Below are 19,879 nucleotides of genomic sequence, written 5' to 3'. Positions count from 1 at the left end.
TCCTGTGCTGGAAGCAGGAAAAGTATCTGAGTCCTGGGAAATACTGATGTTGATGTGCAGTGGTGGTGGGGGAGGGGGGAGCAGGGAGCTCCAGCCCAGGAGCAGAGGGCTTTGCACAGTGTGGCTCACCACACACACCTTCTCTCTTTCCAGGTATGTGTATATTCCACTGGGCGGTTCCAAGCATGGCTGCCTGGGGACCCTGTTTTCCACTGCCATGACATTCGCGTTTGTGAGTTACTGGCACGGCAGCTATGACTACCTCTGGTGCTGGGCAGCGCTCAACTGGCTGGGAGTTACAGTGGAGAACGGAGTCCGGAGGCTGGTGGAGACTCCTTGCATCCAGGAGAGATTGGTGAGCAGGATCCTTGCTTGTGCAGTAGGGGACAGCTAAGTCAGGTGGGTGAGGCTTGGGAAGGACAGTGGCCACTTGATTCAATTCTCCGTCAGCCATGCCTGCTGGACTGGTTCAAAGTCAATGTGCAAGAGGCAGCAGAGCTAGAAGACAGATTTGTACTATAAAAGCTATGCATGCTTATTCTATAAAAATTCCAAATCAAGACAAAGAAAAGGAAAATTGCCTTCTTGAAAAAAAACATGTTAGTCCTCACTTGTCAGTATTTTCTGTGTATGTGTACACACACACACACACATGCACACACACACTTAATGCCATTATTCCAATGATATGGCTGTATTGGGACTGCCTTTCTAAATTAAAGAATCTGTTTCTAACCATCTCATTTAATTATAATATGTGGCATGCCATACTTTTAAAAATTAATTTCTAATTATATTATTACATACATTTGAAACCATCAATTGTGTTGAGATGAATGCCAAAACCAGGGTAAATTCTTGTCAGTGAAGTTGGCAGGTTGAAGGTTTTTCTCACCCTGAAGATTAACTTTACATAGAATATATCAACGTTTAACTACCCTGTAGACATAGGCTATCAATTGAAAATTTCTCCCGACAGTATATGAAAACTTGCTTGGCCAGTACCAAGGAGCACTGGCGTTTTTAATCTTTGATAAAAATTTTGAGACTGTCCATACCTGCATAAAAAGAGCAGAGGTTTAGGCAAATATACACAAATGATTGGAGAAGTTAGTTAAGCACTCTCTTTACCCCTTTTAAGTGATTTTAAACAGCAAGCACACTTTGCATTTTGTAAATGATGTAATAATATGTATCATATAGTGTATATGATATATACACTATATGATCATTTCTGGATATGAGTGGTGTTCTATGGACCCTAAAAGTAGTGGCTAAAATGAAATGCATCAGCATCAGTTTTCATGGGAGCCAATAAAACACACAGAAAAAATGTACTAGAGAAATGATTAATATGCTGAATTGTACTGAATATGATCAACTAAAGAAAAAATAAGCCTCACCAAACTAGAGTGTGTTTCTTTAAGGATAGTCATAGAACAAATGGGGAGTTTTTTGTTGTTTTTGTTTTTGTTTTCAGATTGTTTTTTTCATATATTTTTTATTGTAATTAATAGAAGGGTTACATTACATTCGCCAGATGGAAGGTGTATTACTTCACATACATTGATACCCTTTCTCATGTTTTGGTCCCCATTTCCCTCCTCCCCACCCCACCCTCATCTTGTTTCCCCCCCTTTTCTATCCAATTTCAAATAACCAAACATGCATATATCCAATATATCAGGTAATAAACTGAAATACTGTAACAATATGAGATAACCAAGGGACAGCAAAAGAGATGAGAGATAACATAGTACATTAAGGACAACAATCACTCATTATATGGCTTTTGTTTCTATATCCTTTCATTTAGCGTCATACTATATGGCCTTATGTATCCAGGTTTTGCTCTATTGCAAATCTCTGCGAGGAGAGCCTAAGGTTTCTACTGCTTATGACAAATGAGGGAAACCATTGAGCCTATGTTCCTTTGAGTCTGGCTTACTTCACTTAATATGATTTTTTTCTAAGTCTTTCCATTTCCTTACAAATGGGGCGATGTCGTTCTTTCTGACAGCAGCATAGAATTCCATTGTGTACAAATACCACATCTTGTTGATCCACTCATCAACTGAGGGACATCTGGATTGGTTCCATATCTTTGCTATGGTAAATAGTGCTGCAATGAACATTGCTGTGCTAGTGGATTTAGTATGTCCTTGTTTCTGGACAATTGGGTAAATGCCAAGTAGTGGAATTGCTGGGTCATAGGGGAGTTCTATGTTTAGTCTTTTGAGGAATTGCCATACTGCTTTCCATAGTGGTTGAACGAGTTTACACTCCCACCAACAGTGTAGTAGTGATCCCTCCTGGCCACATCCCTCCAGCATCTGTTGTAATTAGATTTCTTAATCATGGCCATTCTAACTGGAGTGAGGTGGAATCTTAGAGTTGTTTTGATTTGCATTTCTTTTATGGCTGGAGATGTCGAGCATTTCTTCATGTGTCTATAGGCCATTCTTATTTCTTTTTCAGAGCAGACTCTCTTTAAGTCTTTGGCCCATCTTTTAATGGGATGGTTGTTTCTTTGGAGATTAGTGTTGTAGTGATTCAATTTTTTGAGCTGTTGATATATTTTAGATATGAGGCCTTTGTCCGTTGTATGGTTAGTGAAGATCTTCTCCCATTCTGTAGGCTTTCTAGTTAATTTGCTAGCTATGTCCTTTGCCATACAAAAGCTCTGCAGTTTAATGCAGTCCCACTTATCCAGACTTACTCTGATTTGTTGTTTCCAGGTTCTTATTGAGAAAGTTTCGACCTGTGCCAAGGAGACCTAGAGTATCTCCTATTCCTTCTTGTAAAGTTTTTAGTTTTACCTTGAGGTCTTTGATCCATTTGGAGTTAATCCTAGTGCAGGGTGATAAAGAAGGATCCAACTTTAGTTGTTTGCAGGTGCTTAACCAGTTCTGCTAGCACCACTTGTTGAAGAGGCTATCTTTCTTCAATTCAATTTTTTTTGGCTCCCTTATCAAATATTAGGTGGCCATAGGTCTGTGGGTTAATATCTGGGTCCTCAGTTCTGTTCCATTTGTCTTCAGGCCTGTTCTTGTGCCAGTACCAAGCTGTTTTGATAATTATAGCTCTGTAATAGAGTCTAAAGTTTGGTTTTGAAATTCCTCTTGCTATGTTCTTTCTGCTAAGAAGTGTTTTTGCTATATGGGGTCTTTTATTATTCCATATGAAATTTTGGATTCCCTTTTCTGTTTCTTTAAAGAATGACATTGGGATATTGATGGTTACTGCATTGAGTTTGTAGATAGCCCTTGGCACGATTGCCATTTTCATGATGTTAATTCTTCCAATCCAGGAGCATGGGAGATTTTTCCATTTCCTCAGTTCTGCTTTAATTTCTTTTTTTAGGGTTTTGAAGTTTTCATCAAAAAAGTCCTTTACAGTCTTAGTTAATTCCTAGGTACTTTATTTTCCTTGAGGCTATTGCAAAAGGAGTTGCTTTCCTGATTATTGCCTCGTTCCTCTCATTGTTGGCATATAGGAAGGTGGTTGATTTTTAAGGGTTAATTTTATAGCCTGCTACCCTTCCAAAGTTTTGAATCAGCTCAAGGAGCTTGGGAGTGGAGTTTATAGGGTTATTTAAATACAGAATCATGTCATCTGCAAAGAGGGAAAGTTTCACTTCCTATTTCCCTATTTGGATCCCCTTTCTGCTTGCTTCTTGCCTTATTGCTCTGGCTAGGAATTCTAATACTGTGTTAAAGAGGAGTGGAGAGAGTGGGCATCCTTGTCTCATTCCTGATTTTAGAGGAAATGGTTTTAGCTTTTTGCCATTAAGTATAATGCTACCCGTGGGTTTCTCATACACAGCCTTTATTATACAGAGGAATATTCCATGGATTCCTAGTTTCTCCAGAGCTTTTAACATCAAGGGGTGTTGGATCTTGTCAAATGCCTTTTCTGCATCTATTGAGATGATCATATGAGTCTTGCCCTTGCTCCTGTTGATGTGTTGAATTATATTTATGGATTTGTGTACGTTGAACCAGCTGTGCATCCCTGTGATGTGTTTGATCATAATGTATGATTTTTTTTGATGAGTTGCTGAAGACGGTTGGCCAGTATTTGTGGAGAAGTTTTGCATCAATATTCATCAAAGAAATGGGTCTATGGTTCTCTTTCTTTGATGAATCTCTGTCTGGTTTGGGGATGAGCATTATAGTGGCTTCGTAGAATGAGTTTGGCAAAGAGCTTTCGTCTTCAATTTCGTTGAAGAGCTTGAGGAGTATTGGTGTGAGCTCTGCTTTGAAGACCTTATAGAATTCAGCTGTGAATCCATCTGGCCCTGGGCTTTTCTTAGATGGAAGGTCTCTTATTGCCATTTCTATTTCAGTGCTTTAAATAGGCCTGTTAATTAGATTAGGTCTTCTTGGTTCAATGTGGGTATGTTAATATTGGCTAGAAATTCATTCATTTCTTCTAGATTCTCAAATTTGTTGGCATAAAGGTTTGAAAAGTATTCCCTCATGATGCTCTGGATCTTGGTAATTTCTGTCGTGATATTACGATTCTTATCTGTGATTTTATTTGGATGTGCTCCCTTCTTTTTTTTAGTAAGATTTGCTATGGGTCTGTCAGTTTTGTTAATTTTTTCAAAGAACCAATTCCTTGTTTTGTTGATTCTTTCTATAGTTTTCTTGGATTCCAATTCATTTAATTCTATTTTGATTTTAATAACTTGCTTCCTTCTGCTGGGATTAGGGTTGGTTTGTTGCTTTTTTTCCAAGAGCTTAAGGTGTGACATTAAATTGTTGGTTTGTGATTTTTTCAATTTGTTAATGTAAGCACTCAGAGCTATAAATTTTCCTCTGAGTACTGCCTTTGCTCTGTCCCAAAGGAGCTGGTATTTTGTGTGCTCCTTTTTGTAAAATTCCATAAACTGTTGAATTTTCTGTTCTTATCTCCTCGATGACCCATTGGTGGTTCAACAATGTGTTGAATCACCATGTGTTCAATCTCCATGAGTTACAGGGTTTTTGTTGGTGGAGATTGGTGTTCAGTTCCAGTTTGATGCCCTTGTGGTCAGAGAATGCAGGGAACAATTTCAGTGTTTTTGGATATGCACAGGTTTGCTTTATGCCGTAAAATATGGTCTATTCTGAAAAATGTTCCATGTGCTGCTGAAAAAAATGTATATTGTGATGTTGCTGGGTGAAATCTGCAGATGTCTGTTAGATCTAGTTGGTCTACAGTTGTACAATTCTGAGGTTTCTCTGTTGAGTTTTTGCTTGGTTGATCTGTCCATAGGTGAGAGTGGTGTGTTTTAACAACCACCACTCTCACCAACAATCACTGTGTTTTGATCTATGTGTGGTTTTAAGGAAAGTAAAGTTTGCTTGATGAAGTTTGGTGCTCCGGGATTAGGTGTGTAGATATTTAGGATGGTTATGTCCTCCTGGAGGAGAGATCCCTTTAGTATGTAATAACCTTCTTTGTCTTTTCTCACTAATTTAAGCTTGAAGTCTATTTTATCTGATATGAGGATGGCAATTCCAACGTGTTTATGGGGGCCGTTAGCTTGATAAACTTTATTCTAACCTCTCACTTTCAAAATATGTTTGTTTTTTGGGGGCAAGATGTGTCTCTTGAAGACAGCAGAACAATGGATCTTGCTTTTTGATCCAACTAGACAGTCTATGCCGTTTAATTGGAGAGTTAAGTCCATTGATATTGAGAGTTAGAATTGAAAAATATTTACTAGTTCCTGCCCTTTTTTTGTTTTGTTTTTCCAGTCCTGGGCCTTGAACTCAGGTCCTGAGCACTGTCCTTGGGCTTTCTCAAGGCTAGAGCTCTAACACTTGAGCCTCAGCACCATTTCTAGCTTTTTCTATGTATATGTGGTACTGAGGAATTGAACCTGGGTCTTTGGGCATGCTAGGCAAGCACTCTACCACTAAGCCAAACTTCCAGCCCATAGTTCCTGCCTTTTTAAAAGCTTTCATTAGAGCCTGTGGCTTGACAGTTCTTAGCTGATATGATTTTTAGGTGCCTTTTCTTTGTCAGTATCACGTTTGTATTGGTTTTCAATGTGTAGAACATCGTTGAGAATTTTCTGTAATGCTGGTTTGGTTGCTACGTAATGTTGCAACTTTTCCTTGGAGTGGAAGGTTTTTATTGTTCCCTCAGTTATGAATGAGAGCTTAGCTGGATACAGTATTCTTGGTTGGTAGTTATTTGTCTTGTGCTCTACCATTTTAAGCCATAGTGCCACTTATCATTTTCTGGTAGTTAATTGGAGATAAGGGTCTCACAGACTTTCCTGCATGGGTTGGCTTTGAACTTCAATCCTCAGATTTCAGCATCTGGCCTTTACTCATTTTTCTTTAGGGTAGATTGGCAGATGTTTTTAAAAGAGGTAGATTGGCAGTTATTTGAATAACAAGGACTTTTGGTACTTATTTTTCTGTATCATCTTCAACCTGAAGACCTTTTATGAGACTCAAAAGGCAAGATTTCCTAGAAGATTAGTCCAGTGGGATATCATAAACAGAAATCCTCTGAGCTTCTAGAATAAGACTAATGATAACAGAAATGGCCTGTACACTCTCCCATGCAGTCACCACCATCTAATATGAAGCACTTCCAATATCTGTTACTGAGATGCTAACATTTAATATTTATTTAATTTCAATTATGCCCGTGTGGCTTTGGCTACCATTTTGAGCAAGACAGATGCAGAACCCAATCTCTTTCTGGAAAACATGAAAGGAATGTGGTATCGTGTTTGACACTGTATCATTTAGAATGACCTTTGTTCATGGAGTGGAACCTTGTGGTCTAACTGGCTTCTAAACCTCTTCATTCAGCTGTTCCATGTGTGATTTTTGACCTCATCCTCCCTCCAAACCCAGTGGTCTCAGCCAGCTCCTCTCCATCCAGTGCTATGTCTGTGCACATGGCACTATCATCTAGCTGAGCAAATGAAAACCCAAATGACTGAATTATCTGCACTCTTAACTGAGTGTTATGCCATCCCTCAAATCTACCTGTACATATGGTGTGTTCTACCTTCTAAGGCCATCTTGATAGTCCTGAAGTTTTCCTAATTCAAGTTGTTCTTATTTCTTGCCTGGTCTACCAAATAAATAGTTTCTCATTAGTCTCTCTGCTTTCACTTTTGGTCCCTTTGATTCATTAAGTGCTAAGTGAAGTTTCTCAATAAAATATAACCATAGTGCTTTCTTAAAAGAAAATCCACTAATGACCTCCCATTCTCTTAGGACTATGTCCTCAGTATTTAAGATTCCTTTCTTAGCCTTATTTTGGTGTCTCTCCCTGCTTCTGCTCCTCCAGGTTCCGCCATCCCCTGCTCACCCTTCTACTGTCCGCCCCCCCCTCCCCGCCACAATTCTTTCTTCCATTTATTGCCCAGCCTCAGTTCCACCACTGGGCTCTTCTATCTTCTGGGATGCTCTCCCTGCTCTTCCCCCTCCCCCCTGCCACCACTGCCCATCCTGACACTAAGTCACGTCTCATCTGTGTTCTCCTTCTGTTGTGCCTATCACAGTTGTAATGAAGTATTTTTATGTGATAACTTGCTTAATCCCTTCACTGGGCTCTTAAGTCTCATGAAGCCAGTCATATTGTATGGATGACACTTGTCACAATACCTGGCACACTGCCTCAAGGTGTGAAAGAAATAGTGAATGATATTTTCTGACTTCCCTGAGGAGACTAGAGGAGAAAATGGGCTAGGCAGTAGTTTTATTTTGTGTAATATCGATACTGTTAGGTCTAGTGATAGTAAGTGCTATTTTAATATTCCATCCTATGTATATATAAACATAATATATAAACATATATGCATACACACCTGAAAGAAAGAGGTGGGGTGGAAATAGCCTTCATGGTAGCCTGCAATGTTGTACGAGGAAGGCTTACTGGCTGTGACTCAGTGAGGCACAGAGCTGTCAGGAGCTGACAAAAGATGTTTCACAAAGCACCGGAGCTGGGTGGAGGTAGAGGAGTTAATGCCACAGCAATGTGTTTTTCTTCTATACAAATGCTCTCTGGGGAGCTAGGATGTGTGTTCAGCATCGAAATCTTTTAATAAGTGACAACACTTGGAAGTATCCGTAGTGTGACACAGCTTCTTGCCAATTGCTGATTTGATCTGCCCTTTGGAGGAAGACACCACTAGGCTGCTTATCTGGGATTCTGCACAAAGGAAAATCTATACCTCAGACGTCATCCACCCCTACCCTGCCTTCCCTTTCATTGTAGAGTTAAATACATCTTCCTCGCTCAGCTCCTATTCTTTCTCCTTCACTTGAAGAATGCCCTACACACTGACTTATAGCCTTTCTTTGAAGCAGTAAAAATTCTATTTATAGACTTAATTTAGTAACGATGCCTCTAGTGGAAACCATCAAAGGTCAGTCTAATGGTTCTGGAAGGGGTTTATATTCTGATATGTCAGAAAGAATCAAAAGACCATGGCTTTGTGGTAGAGCTATATTGATTAGTTTAATTTTGATGAGATAGGTAAGGAGATCCAGTAAATTTGAGAAATTAGCCAATTTAAAAAGGTGATTGTTTTAAAATGATCAGCATCATCCACTTCTAGAGTGTATTAGTTTAAACCAGGGGTTGGTTACCACATTTCACTGAGGAAATGTAAAGCAAACTTCTTTTTTAATTTTTTTTTGCTTGAATTCAGGGCCTGAGCAATGTCATAGAGCTTTCTCAAGGCTAGCACTCTGCCACTTGAGCCACAGCACCACTTCTGGCTTTTTCTGTGTATGTGATACTGAGGAATCAAACCCAGAGCTTCATGCATGCTAAGCAAGTACTCCACCACTAGGCCAGGATCCCAGCCCCTAAAGCAAACTTCTTTGGAGAAGAGTTGTGCTGGTTGATGAGCTTTTATTTCTCCACTTCAGTTAATTTCAGCAAATACAGATCATGTCCATATTTACCATAAATCTTTCCAGACCAGAACTCTCCGGACACTGATCCAACACAGGTAGATTTAATTGATTCTTAACTTCTTTTCAATATTGAATGTTGATCTCAGAGCCTTACAGTTGCTAGGAGAAAACACTCTCAAATAGTCTATTAGTTAATTTCTTCAGTTAAGAGAACAAAATTTTACCAGACACTTGAGGGTTATGCCTGTAATTCTAGTTACACAGGAGGTTGAGTAACTAGAGGACTATAGTTTGAGGCCAGCCTAACCAGAAAAATATTCTTCTTCACAGTAACCAACAAGAAGCAAGGCTAGAGGCATGGTTCAAGTAGCAGAGTACCAGCCAGGCAAGACAACTATAGAGTGAAAGAAAGTTTCTTGCTTGAATTCCAAACAGGATAATCATCTTTGTGGCAGATACTTTGGATTAAAGAGAACTGGAATGTAAGCCTCTCTGTCTCTCTCTGTATGTCTGTCTCTGTCTCTGTCTGTCTCTCTCTGGAGTGGTCCACTTGAAAAAAATGAACTGATTTTCATAAACCTCATAAAATATGAATTGATCTAACTATCCTAAACCACTGACTGATGGAGTGATTGGCCTAGGCATAGCTTAAAAGAAAAGTCTAGGTCAGTGCTATTTTGGAGCTCTAGTAATACTTGAGGCATTTGAGAGGGAGTCAGAGTGGGAGAGGTAAAAGGAGGGGAGACAGAGAAAAGAGAGACAGGAAGAAAAAAAAGAGGAGGAGGAGGAAGAGGAGCAAGAGGAGGAGGAGGGAGAGAGGAGAGAAGAGGCAGCTTGCAGGATTGAATCTGGGAAACACTAATGTTTAGAAACTCCCTAAAGAGGAGGCAGGAGTAAGACATGGGTGTGAATCAAGGGGGTGATCTTACAGAAACGAAGAAAAGAGGCAATGCCAGCCATGGGGGAGTTCGGTGACGGTGCCATTGAGAGATCATGGGAGGTCTGGTTAGAGGACAGTTCGGTCCCTTGGTCACAAGGCTAGTGGAAGAGAAGTGAGTGGAGTCATCATCTCTGTCCACCAGGAGCTTGTGGTCTACTTGGAGATGTGTATAAGCCATCTTATACACATGATGTGCACATGAGTGGGGAGGGGCAAGGTGAACTAAGGTTTTGCTAGAGAGCTGGGGCTTGAGTAAGATCCTGACATGTTTAGTGGAGGGTTTGACCAGATCAAAAGGAAAAGCTTGGTTTTCCAGGCCTGGGAGCTGCCCACACAGCCTGAAGCCAGAGGTGAGCACGTCGTGTTCTGGAGGATGCCAGAACAAGCAGAAGAAAGGCGGTTAAAAAGGCTAAGTGGTCACTCTATGAAGGGATCTGAATGCCATGCTTAGAAATCTAGAAATGCAAACCACTTAACCAAACAAGAGTGTGGTAAATTAACACATTAATCCCACACATCCAATTAGCCTGCTGGGCCAGCTGGTTAGCCCTCACCCGGAACTGTCAGTCTGGAGAAAATAGTATGTGTTGTTATGAACCGTGGGTAGCTGGGTGGATTATGACCTTCTGGTGCCCCCTCCATTGTCTTTTCTTCCTAAGGATCATTACCAATGCCAGAAGCACGCTGTGCAATTCACCCCTGACACATTTTCTTCTCTGTAGGAATCTGAAGCCAGAGACTTAACTTCTCTGGTCTAAGAGGCAGAATTTTGAAAATAATTCCACCTTTCACTTCAGGTATTTTAGTATGACAAAAGCATTGTCAAAAAGTTCTTTTTAACCTTCCATTACTGGATCTGTCATCTGACCGAGGGAAAGCTTGGAATTGAATCCATGTGTACTTACTCCTGGTTTATAAATGCAGTACCCAGCAGCTCTTGGGTTTCTGGTCCTTTCCCGTCCTGCTCAGTTCAGGATGCAGGTGAACACATGTTCTGCTTGGGCTATTTGCCACAGCCATCACATCCTGGCCTCTTCCTCCTGCTAAGGACGTGATGCAAACTCACCTGGGTTGATGGGATTCATGGCTTGAATGATAATGGTTAAACGTGGCTTTTCCTCTCCCTTTCTCCCTCTTTCTCTCTCTCCCTTCATCCTTCCTTTGCTCCCTTTCTCTTTGTAGGTAGATACTAGAGAAAAGAAAAAAAAGTCTCAAAATATATAAGTGGAAGCTTTGCATGAGTCTTTCCAAATCTGAGTCTCTTTTTATCCCAGAAAAATCTATATTACCCATTTGAGGTGATAGATCTTGAGTTGTCAGTGTGTCTATTATTGGGAGAGGTGGAAATAGCCCTTAGCCTAAGAATATGAGCATATTTAGAGCAATATATTTTTACAATGTGTATTCACATAGAGATGTGTCGCCACTGTGTATATACAGCCTCTGTTGTATGTGTTCACTTTTTTTTTTTTAAAGCTCTGGAAGGCAGAGCAGTTTAGGACTTCCAAAATAAAATTCTAAACTGTTTCACATTCTTCCCAAGATCTAGAAATAAAATCTGCTTTAAAAAGCTTATCGAGCATCTGCTGGCCTTGTTTGAAATGAGCTGGGTTGCCTCAATGTGTTTGTGATTACCAATATACATTGAAAGGCATAATTTAAGTTGGCTCTCCCTCCCTCCTTTTTTGCCCTTGGCCATCCAGTAGGTTGGAGAAAGTGCTCGACTGACCCTGAGGGTGATGGGAAAGACTGAGATATAAAAAGTAGAGGATGGTGTAGAAATAATTGTATTATGAGAAAACGTGTCCTTGACAGATGAGATAAAAGTGAAGAATGAAGCCTTATATATATAAGAAGCTATTTTATTTAAAAAATAGAAACAGAAAAGTATGCAAAGGTTCTATGCTGAAATGATACTGGTGTTTTACTTGTGATGTTTATGTCCTTGTGTTTGCTTACTCGTGTTTCCTGCTTCTTCAGGGAATCTATACTGTGGTCTAATCAAGGGTTATTGAAAAACTAGGTGAGGTGAATCAAGGAGGGGTGATCCTTGTTGCTTAGGAAACAGAGATCGTATGATTTCTAACTCAAGGGCATCTTAGGCAAAGAGTTAGTGAGACCCTATCCCAATTAATAAGCTAGGTGTGAAGATTCATGCCTTTCATCCAAGGCCATAAATAGGAGGATCAAGGTCCAAAGCCAGCACTAGGCAAAAGGACCTTATATGAAAAAAACCTGGAGCAAAAAGGACTGGCTCATATAATGAGTGATTGTTGTCCTTGATGTACCATGTTAACTCTCATCTCTTTTGCTATCCCTTGGTTATCTCATATTGTTACAGTATTGTACCTTGTTACCTGATATATTGTATATATGTTTATCTGGTTATTTGAAGTTGGATAGGGAAGGGGGGGAACAGAATGAGGGGTGGGGGTGGGGGGAGGGAAATGGGGACTAAGACATGAGAAAGGGTTAAAATGTATGTGAAGTAATGCACCTTCCATCTGGTGAATATAATGTAACCCTTCTATTAATTACAATAAAATATATGAAAAAATATTTATACAAAAATAAAAAACAAACTGGCTCAAGTGGTGGAAAACTTGCCTTCCACCTACCAAGTAGACGGCACCATGTTTATTATTATTATTTAATAAAAGGTTACTGATCAAGAGCCAAGAGCAGGAGAGATTCATTCAGGAAGTTTTGCTTAGCTGGTCCGAAATGCTTAATTTATGTTAGAAGCTGAAGGGATAACTTGGGTTTTGATTTGGGGTCCCCACCACCGTTTATGAGGTAACTAATCTGAAAATTTCCTCCAGGTAAAGTGGTGCAATGTTCCAAAATGCAATTGTATTCCATTATTACATGTAATTTTGATCACATGATCAGAGTTGCCTAGTAACAATAGTTTTCAATTCTTAGTTTTTTCTTCTGGTATTGACCTCTGCCTTTCTACAGTCTACACTTTTATTCTATTCTTTCTTTTTTTTTTTTCAAGGAGGAAATCTCTATTTACAATCACTGGGATTTAGTATTTAGAACTTAATCAAAATTAGGCTAAGGGTTGTATGTCATAGAAACATATTAATTTATGAAATAAAACATGTCTATAGAGTCATAGGTTTTTATTTCTTCATTTATCATTTTTTCCCCCAGTCCTGGGGTTGAACTCAGGGCCTGAGCACTGTCCTTGGGCTTTCTCAAGGCTAGAGCTCTACCACTTGAGCCACAGCACCACTTCCAGCTTTTTTCTATGTATGTGGTACCAAGGAATCAAACCTGGGTCTTCATGTATGCTAGTCAGCACTCTACCACTAGGCCAAACTTCCAGCCCCTTCACTTATCTTTTCAAAAATAAATATAACCACATTTTGCATAAGGTTTCAGCATTTTAGACCTATTCCCTATTTTTTTCTAGTAAAATAATAGTTCTCTTTTTGGTCACTTTCATACTCAGTATTTGTGATTATCATCAGGCAAAAATGGCTCACTGCCAAACTATTGAATAGAAGCACTTTTCATTGCTTGTGCAACAGTTTCCCCCATTGGGTTCAGAATTGCTTTGCCTCTTTTGTCTGACTAGTTTACTGTCAACATATTTTTCTACTTGTTCACAGAGGTGAAAAATCCTTCAGCTAGTAGTTTCGATTTGGTCAGACGAATTAGGTGATTGGCTATTGCCCTGTTCTTTCCTTAGAAGATTCCCTTTGAAGTCTTCCCCTCCTTTCTCACCTGGACCATGGCTCTTCAAATCTGAGATTCAATAATTGCTCTGAACTTCCCTTCTCTCTCCTGTTCTAAATCCTCATTTCTTCTGACTGGGTGGTTTCACATCCTTCCCCTAGCTTTCTTAGGAAAGGATTATAGAAACTATGTCTTATTTCATTCTCATATTTGATTTGTTGTCAGGGTGTTAGATTTCAGAGTAAAAAGTAATTTATCTTGAATAATTTGAACTATTTGTCTTCTAGCTTCTAGGTTTACAGTTGAGAGGTGCCATTTTGTCTCTTGTTTATTTCAATTTGCTGGAGGCTTTATTAAAATATTTGATATTCTCAAATTTCATTATACCTGCTCTCAGTCGAAAACTTGTTATAATTTATCCAAGGAAAGACAACCCTTTGTCACATGACGACAGGGGAGGAAGGAAACCTGGAGATCTATAGATTGTTGACCAGGTTTTGAATGTTTCCCAGCTTTTCCTCTGTGAGTTTCTCTTGACTGCTGAGGAACATGGTATCTCTGTCTGGGCCTTCTGATAAGCTGGTGCATGAATGCTTTTCCTTGGTGTCTTGTAGGCAGGTATCTCAGGTCTGCTAATTCCTTCATTGCTGTATATTATAACAATGGCTTGTGTGTGCTTACGGGCTTTTCGCTCATTCCTTGTCTAGAACTATTATGGGGCTTGTGAAGGGAGCAGAGAATATAGATATGATAGATCATCATATCCATATTCCTGGAATATCTCACTTGGTGAGTCATCTTAGAATACTTTGCCTACATCTAATCTTAAGGTTTTAAAATATCTAGGTTATTCTAAAAGCAGACTGCATTCTGAGGCTGTGTTTTTGTTTTTGTGGCTGAACAGGCTATCGCTGAACCTTAACTACCACATGTGAGGCTTATTTAGTAGGCCCAGGGGGCCTCAATGTTGCCCAGAGTGGGCCTTGTCCAGGACCAGGAGCAGCTCTCACTTGGGTGTAGTCGTCATCAGTCTCCCAACTTCCCATCCTGGTGCCTGGATTCTTTATGCTCAGGGGAGGTGGCCAAGGTCTAAGGTCATTTAGTGGAAACTTTCCTAGATTTCCTCTTTCTTTCCCCCCCTCTTCTTTTTAACTTACAAAGTCATTTATGACCATTAGCTCTTTTTAAAAATATACAGAGAAGGTGGAAGTCCTCTCAGATATCCCTCCCTGAGCAAATGAGTCTTGTTCAGCTTTCCTCCTCTAAGAGCTACCAGTGCTTGGAGCGTATTCCTACATCTCTTTACCAGTATGCAGCTATGTGTATAGATGGTTTAAAACATATCAGTGGGGGCTGGTGATTCATGTCTGTAATCCTAACTATGCAGAAGGCTAAGATCTGAAGACTGGGTTCAAAGCCAGTATGGGGCAAGAAAGTCCATGAGATTCTTATCTCCAATTACCCACCAATGTGGTGCTGTGGCTCAAGTTGTAGAGCGATAGCCTTGAGTATAAATGCTCTAGGACAGTGCCTAAGTCCTGAGTTCAAGCCTCAGGACTAGCATAAACACACACACACACACACACACACACACACACACACACACACACACACACACACGAATAACTATCCTAAACTTATACTTTTTCTCCCCACCCATGATTTATCATGAAAATGTCTCTATGATAATCTATCTATGCATGATTAGGCATGATATGGGAAGATCACAATTCAGCCATTTTTCTGTTGTTAAAAATTTAGGTTGCTGGGCGGAGAGCTTGGCCTAGTGGTAGAGTGCTTGCCTAGCATACACAAAGACCCAGGTTCGATTCCTTAGTACCACATATATAGAAAAGCCGGAAGTGGTGCTGTGGCCCAAGTGGTAGAGCACTAGCCTTGAGGAAAGTCCAAGGACAGTGCTCAGGCCCTGAGTTCAAACCTGAGGACTGGCAAAAAAAATTAGGTTGCTTCTACTTTTCATTTTTGCAAATGTATTTTCAGAGAAGATTCCTCTTTGAGCTTCCTTGCACATATGTGCAATGTTTCCTTAGGGCAGGCACCAAGAAAGAATTGGCAAACTATCTGGTGGCCAAATCTGGTCCACTGTTTTTTGTAGCTAAGAATGGTTCTTACATATTAAAATTGTTTTGTTGAATTTCTTTTTCTCTATAAGACACAGTAAATATCTTAATATGCATGGGATCATTTCTGGGCTTTCTATTGTCGCACTGACCTAGTTAATTATTCTACGTTTGAATACTGAAGGTTTAAAATAGGGCCCTTTTTGGGAAACAGGATTTTTCTCTGTGGCCAAGGCTGGCTGCTTCTGCTTCTACCTCTCCAGATGCTGAGATGACAGACATATATCACCCCCCAACTAGTTTGTTTTTGCCAGTTGTGGGGCTTGAACTCAGGGTCTGAGCACTATCCTTGGACTTTTCTCAAGGCTAGAGCTCTATCACTTGAGCCACAACATGATTTCCAGCTTTTTTCTATGTATGTGGTACCGAGGAATTGAACCCGGATCTTCATGCATGCTAGGCAAGTACGCTACTACTAGGCCAAACTCCCGGCCCCACAACTAATTTTTTTAAGGGGGTAGCCTGTTCTAGTGTTTGAACTCAGGTCCTTGTAGTTACAGGGCAGGTTCTGTACCATTTGATGCACACCTCCAGTTCTTTATGTCTTTTAGGTTACTCTCGTTCAGAGAAAGTATTGCTTTTTGCCATGGCTGGCCTGCACTGTGATTTGCTGTCTTTCCTACCTGTGAATTAGGATTACCATGCTACCATGCCTGGCTTGTTGGTTGAGATGGGAAGGGTTGAGTCTTCCCTAACTTTTGCCTGGCCTGGCTTCAAACCACAATTCTTTGAATCTCACTTATCTCAGCCTCTTGAGTAGGATTACAGGCATGTACTACTATGCTTAACTTTTGAACAATTTCTTGAGTCCTGATAGAGAAAGCTGTTATCTATCTCAGTTTTTAAAATTAGTGGCTTCAGAATTACACTAGCTATGTTTGCCTATCGATTCTTTCCCACAAATCTTAAAGCTAGTGAAGTTTCTACAAATCCTTTGTGTGTGTGTGTGTGTGTGTGTGTGTGTGTGTGTGTGTGTGTGTGTACATGGTTTGAACTCATGGCCTGGCAACTCTTACTAGGCTTGTCACTCTTAAAAACTCTACCTCAAGTCATGCCACCAGCCTGTTTTATTGCTGGTTACTTGGGGATGGAGTCTTGAGAGATGGCTGCAAATTGTGATCCTCCAGATCTATAATCCTTGGCCTCCTGAGTAACTAGGGTTATAGGCACAAGCCATAGCCACAGTCACAGGGAGTACATAGTTCTAACAAAATGTGAGGATAATTAATGTATGATCCTCTGGATCTCAGCCTCCTAAGTAGCTAGGATTATAGGTACGAGTTACCAGCAACCAGCACACTGCACTACAGTAGTGTGCATCATGAAGTCACATATTGTGTTTGGTGAACTGAAAAAAGGAAAGCCACAGTATATTTTGTGTCAGTTAGGAGAAAGGCTTCTGCAAAATCCTGAGCAGAAGGGAGCAACCTTCAGATGGGCTGTGGCAGCAGAAGGCAAGGCGTGCAGGAGGAGGTAGTATCATTGGCCAGATCACTGAGCAGGATCTCAGATATGGAAAACAGGACTTAATTTCTCTGACTGGTGTGAGAACAAGTTGTTTCTTTAATGACTTGAAAGTAATCTGAGATGCTTTCATATTGTACATACATTCACATGCTAAGCTACTGCTTCTGAAGTTCTCTTGACTAAGCTGGACTAACCCATGAAACAGGAAACTTGTTCAGGAAACAAAATTGTCTTTAATTTTCATCACTGTAGATATTTATTTCTCTCTCCTAGGAATATGCACTGTTTAGATGTCAGAGACAGAGAAAAATAAAACTGCTTGGACTAGATAGTTTGTTGGTAATGGAGGTACTCTTGGCTAATAGTATTCTGTTCAGGTACTCATGGCTGGCATTCTACCACTTGAGCCATCCTTCTGCTTCAGTTTTTTCTAGTTAATTGCAGATAAGAGCCTCTGAGATTTGTCTTCCAGGGGACTGGCTTTGAATATCAGTCTTCATATCTCGGCCTTCTGATTAGCTAGGATTATATGGGTGAACCTAGAAAGTTGTTTAAGTTCCAGACACTTAAAAGAGGGAAGAAGTATTCCTTTCTGAGTGTCATCTTGCATCCATTTAACTTGATTATAGTATGAGGTTGTAAGGGAACTCAGTTGTGAAAAAACAGAGAAGCTACATTTTGAAAGGTTGAACTGGGGAATCCTTATTGGAGAGCTCGTGTCTGCAGGTGAACTCTTGTCTCAAAGACTTACAGCCCAGAATTGAGCATGAATAAATCTTTAAAGACAAAAACCACATGCTTGGGGTGGAGATCAAGCCTTAACAAAAGCAGACTTTATATGGGAATACTCAGGTGAGAACTTCCCATCTAAGGAAGTAGCTCAAGGGCCAGAAACAGTCCATTTAGGGGGGTAGGCCTCAAAAACATTTAGGAAGATAACCAAGACAAATCAAACCATGTAGGGAAAAATGAAGGCCGGGATTCTCTATAGCAAAAGCTTTCCTAGGGCTAAATAGCATGACATCTGAATATTCTCTGAAGCAGAGTTATCCTAGCTCTCATGGAGCTAAGCATCAGCAATTCAATGAATGTCCTCTCTCACCTGTAGGCTTTGCAGAGCTGGGTGGAAAGGCACCTCCACCCAGCAAGACACCAGGATGGCTGTGGGAACAAGGCCAAATTACTCAGACCCAGTGTTCCCTTCCAGTGAAACTTCACATTAAGGACTCCGAAGATTCTTTGACCTACTTATGACAAAGCAAGAGAGAAAGAGATAGAGAGAGAGAGTGAGAAGGAGAGGAAGAAAGAGGCAGAGAAAAAATGTATTAGATCATCATAGAGATGCTAATGAAGAATAAAGTATGAAGAATGGGGCAAGATTCATCCTTCAAGATGCTTCTGGGGACATGTTGGAGAACAACTGGCAGGACTTGGACTTTTAACTAGAAATAACCAAGGTTTTGAGAGAGGAGCAAGAGAAATACTGTCCTACAGATTAGCACAGTGACAGGACCTTAGAATCCGAGGCTTCCTGACCTTGAACGTTTCTTGGGCTGCCCTTCTTTGGTGTCATCTTTCTGTCTTGAGGAGCTATCACCCTTCCTATATCATCTCTCCTTGGCCTTCACCATTCTCCCTGTTTGCCGTCGGCCTTGTTCGACTCTCACCCTCTGCTTAGCATTTTCATTAGAAAATGAAAAACTTCGGTGATTATAGAGAAGCACTGTGTCCAGCTGCTCAAACCCACCCAGTTTCCATTTTTAGCTTCTCCCCCACTCAAAAAATAAACAGCATCAGGTCCCACTTGCCAAGCCTTTGTCACAGTCTCCAGCAGCCATTCCTCTGGCCATCTGCTCCCCCAGATGCTCAGCCTGTCCCCTCCTCCCATCTCAGTCCTGAATGCAGACCCTCATGGACAAATGACTCCACCCAGCTCAGCGCTCTCCAGCTCAGGCAGCACCATTTGCCTCCCACCCTGTGGATGGTGTTCCCAGCTTCACTTCTGACCCAGATTCTGCAGCCTATACCCCTTGGCCCCCTGCTTGCTGGCCACAGCCGATCTGGGGACTTCTAGGCATAGGATGTTGACTGGAAAAGATGGAGGAGTTGCCATGGAGATGTGGATAAACATCCCACAGCAGAAAATTGCAGGAAACATCACACAGTTCAGCTCTAAGATTTTATTGGTTGGGTTACGTTCCACATCTTTGGAAGCCAATGTGTTTGAAGGAAGTTTTTAAGTCACAGCTAAACTATTACTACATTCCCTTCCTGTCTCTCACCTGTTCCCCTGGTCGGAGACAATGTCCCTACACAGAGGAACTGTAGCTCTGCCCAGGCTTGCATTTCCTGATTTGGCTTGTTTTATCCATTCCAAAGCCCAGGTACTTGCACTTGCACTTGAACTTGAAGACTACTGATATGGAGAGAAGCAGTCTTTAATCCACCTTTCTGTCGTATGTCAGAGACTCTGGGGAGAATGGATCACACCTGCATGAAGACAGAGTGGCTTTTTCCTAATCTGTTTGCCTCCCATTCATTCTTCCTTTGCTTTATATTTTGGGATGTGTGAGTGATGAGGTATGGCTCTGATAACTATGCCCTGTTTGTCAGTGGCTGGATACAATGGAATCTTTGCTTCACTCTCAGCATTGTTGGGCAGAGAAGAGAAGGGGCTTAACAGTGTGGTGCTAAACTTTCCTTGACATGGGTTACATTTGTCTGGGCCCCAGGGGAAAAGTGGGCATGCTTTTGGCATT

At 40.8% G+C, this 19,879-nt stretch overlaps 1 protein-coding gene across 1 annotated transcript in view; it reads left to right on the top strand.

The window, feature by feature from the left end:
• The window catches only part of Hhat (hedgehog acyltransferase), a 208,057-nt gene that overhangs the window by 143,019 nt on the left and 45,159 nt on the right, over positions 1-19,879 (top strand). The window contains exon 9 of the mRNA XM_090339923.1: positions 154-355. Coding sequence (XP_090196049.1) covers positions 154-355 — 202 coding nt within the window. The remainder of the gene's footprint in view (positions 1-153; positions 356-19,879) is intronic.

The sequence above is a fragment of the Megascapheus bottae genome, chromosome 10, assembly GCF_031878675.1.
Source record: "Megascapheus bottae isolate mThoBot1 chromosome 10, mThoBot2.hap1, whole genome shotgun sequence".
In the NCBI taxonomy this organism is placed as follows: Eukaryota; Metazoa; Chordata; class Mammalia; order Rodentia; family Geomyidae; genus Megascapheus; species Megascapheus bottae.
This window is presented reverse-complemented; position numbering and strand designations above follow the sequence as displayed.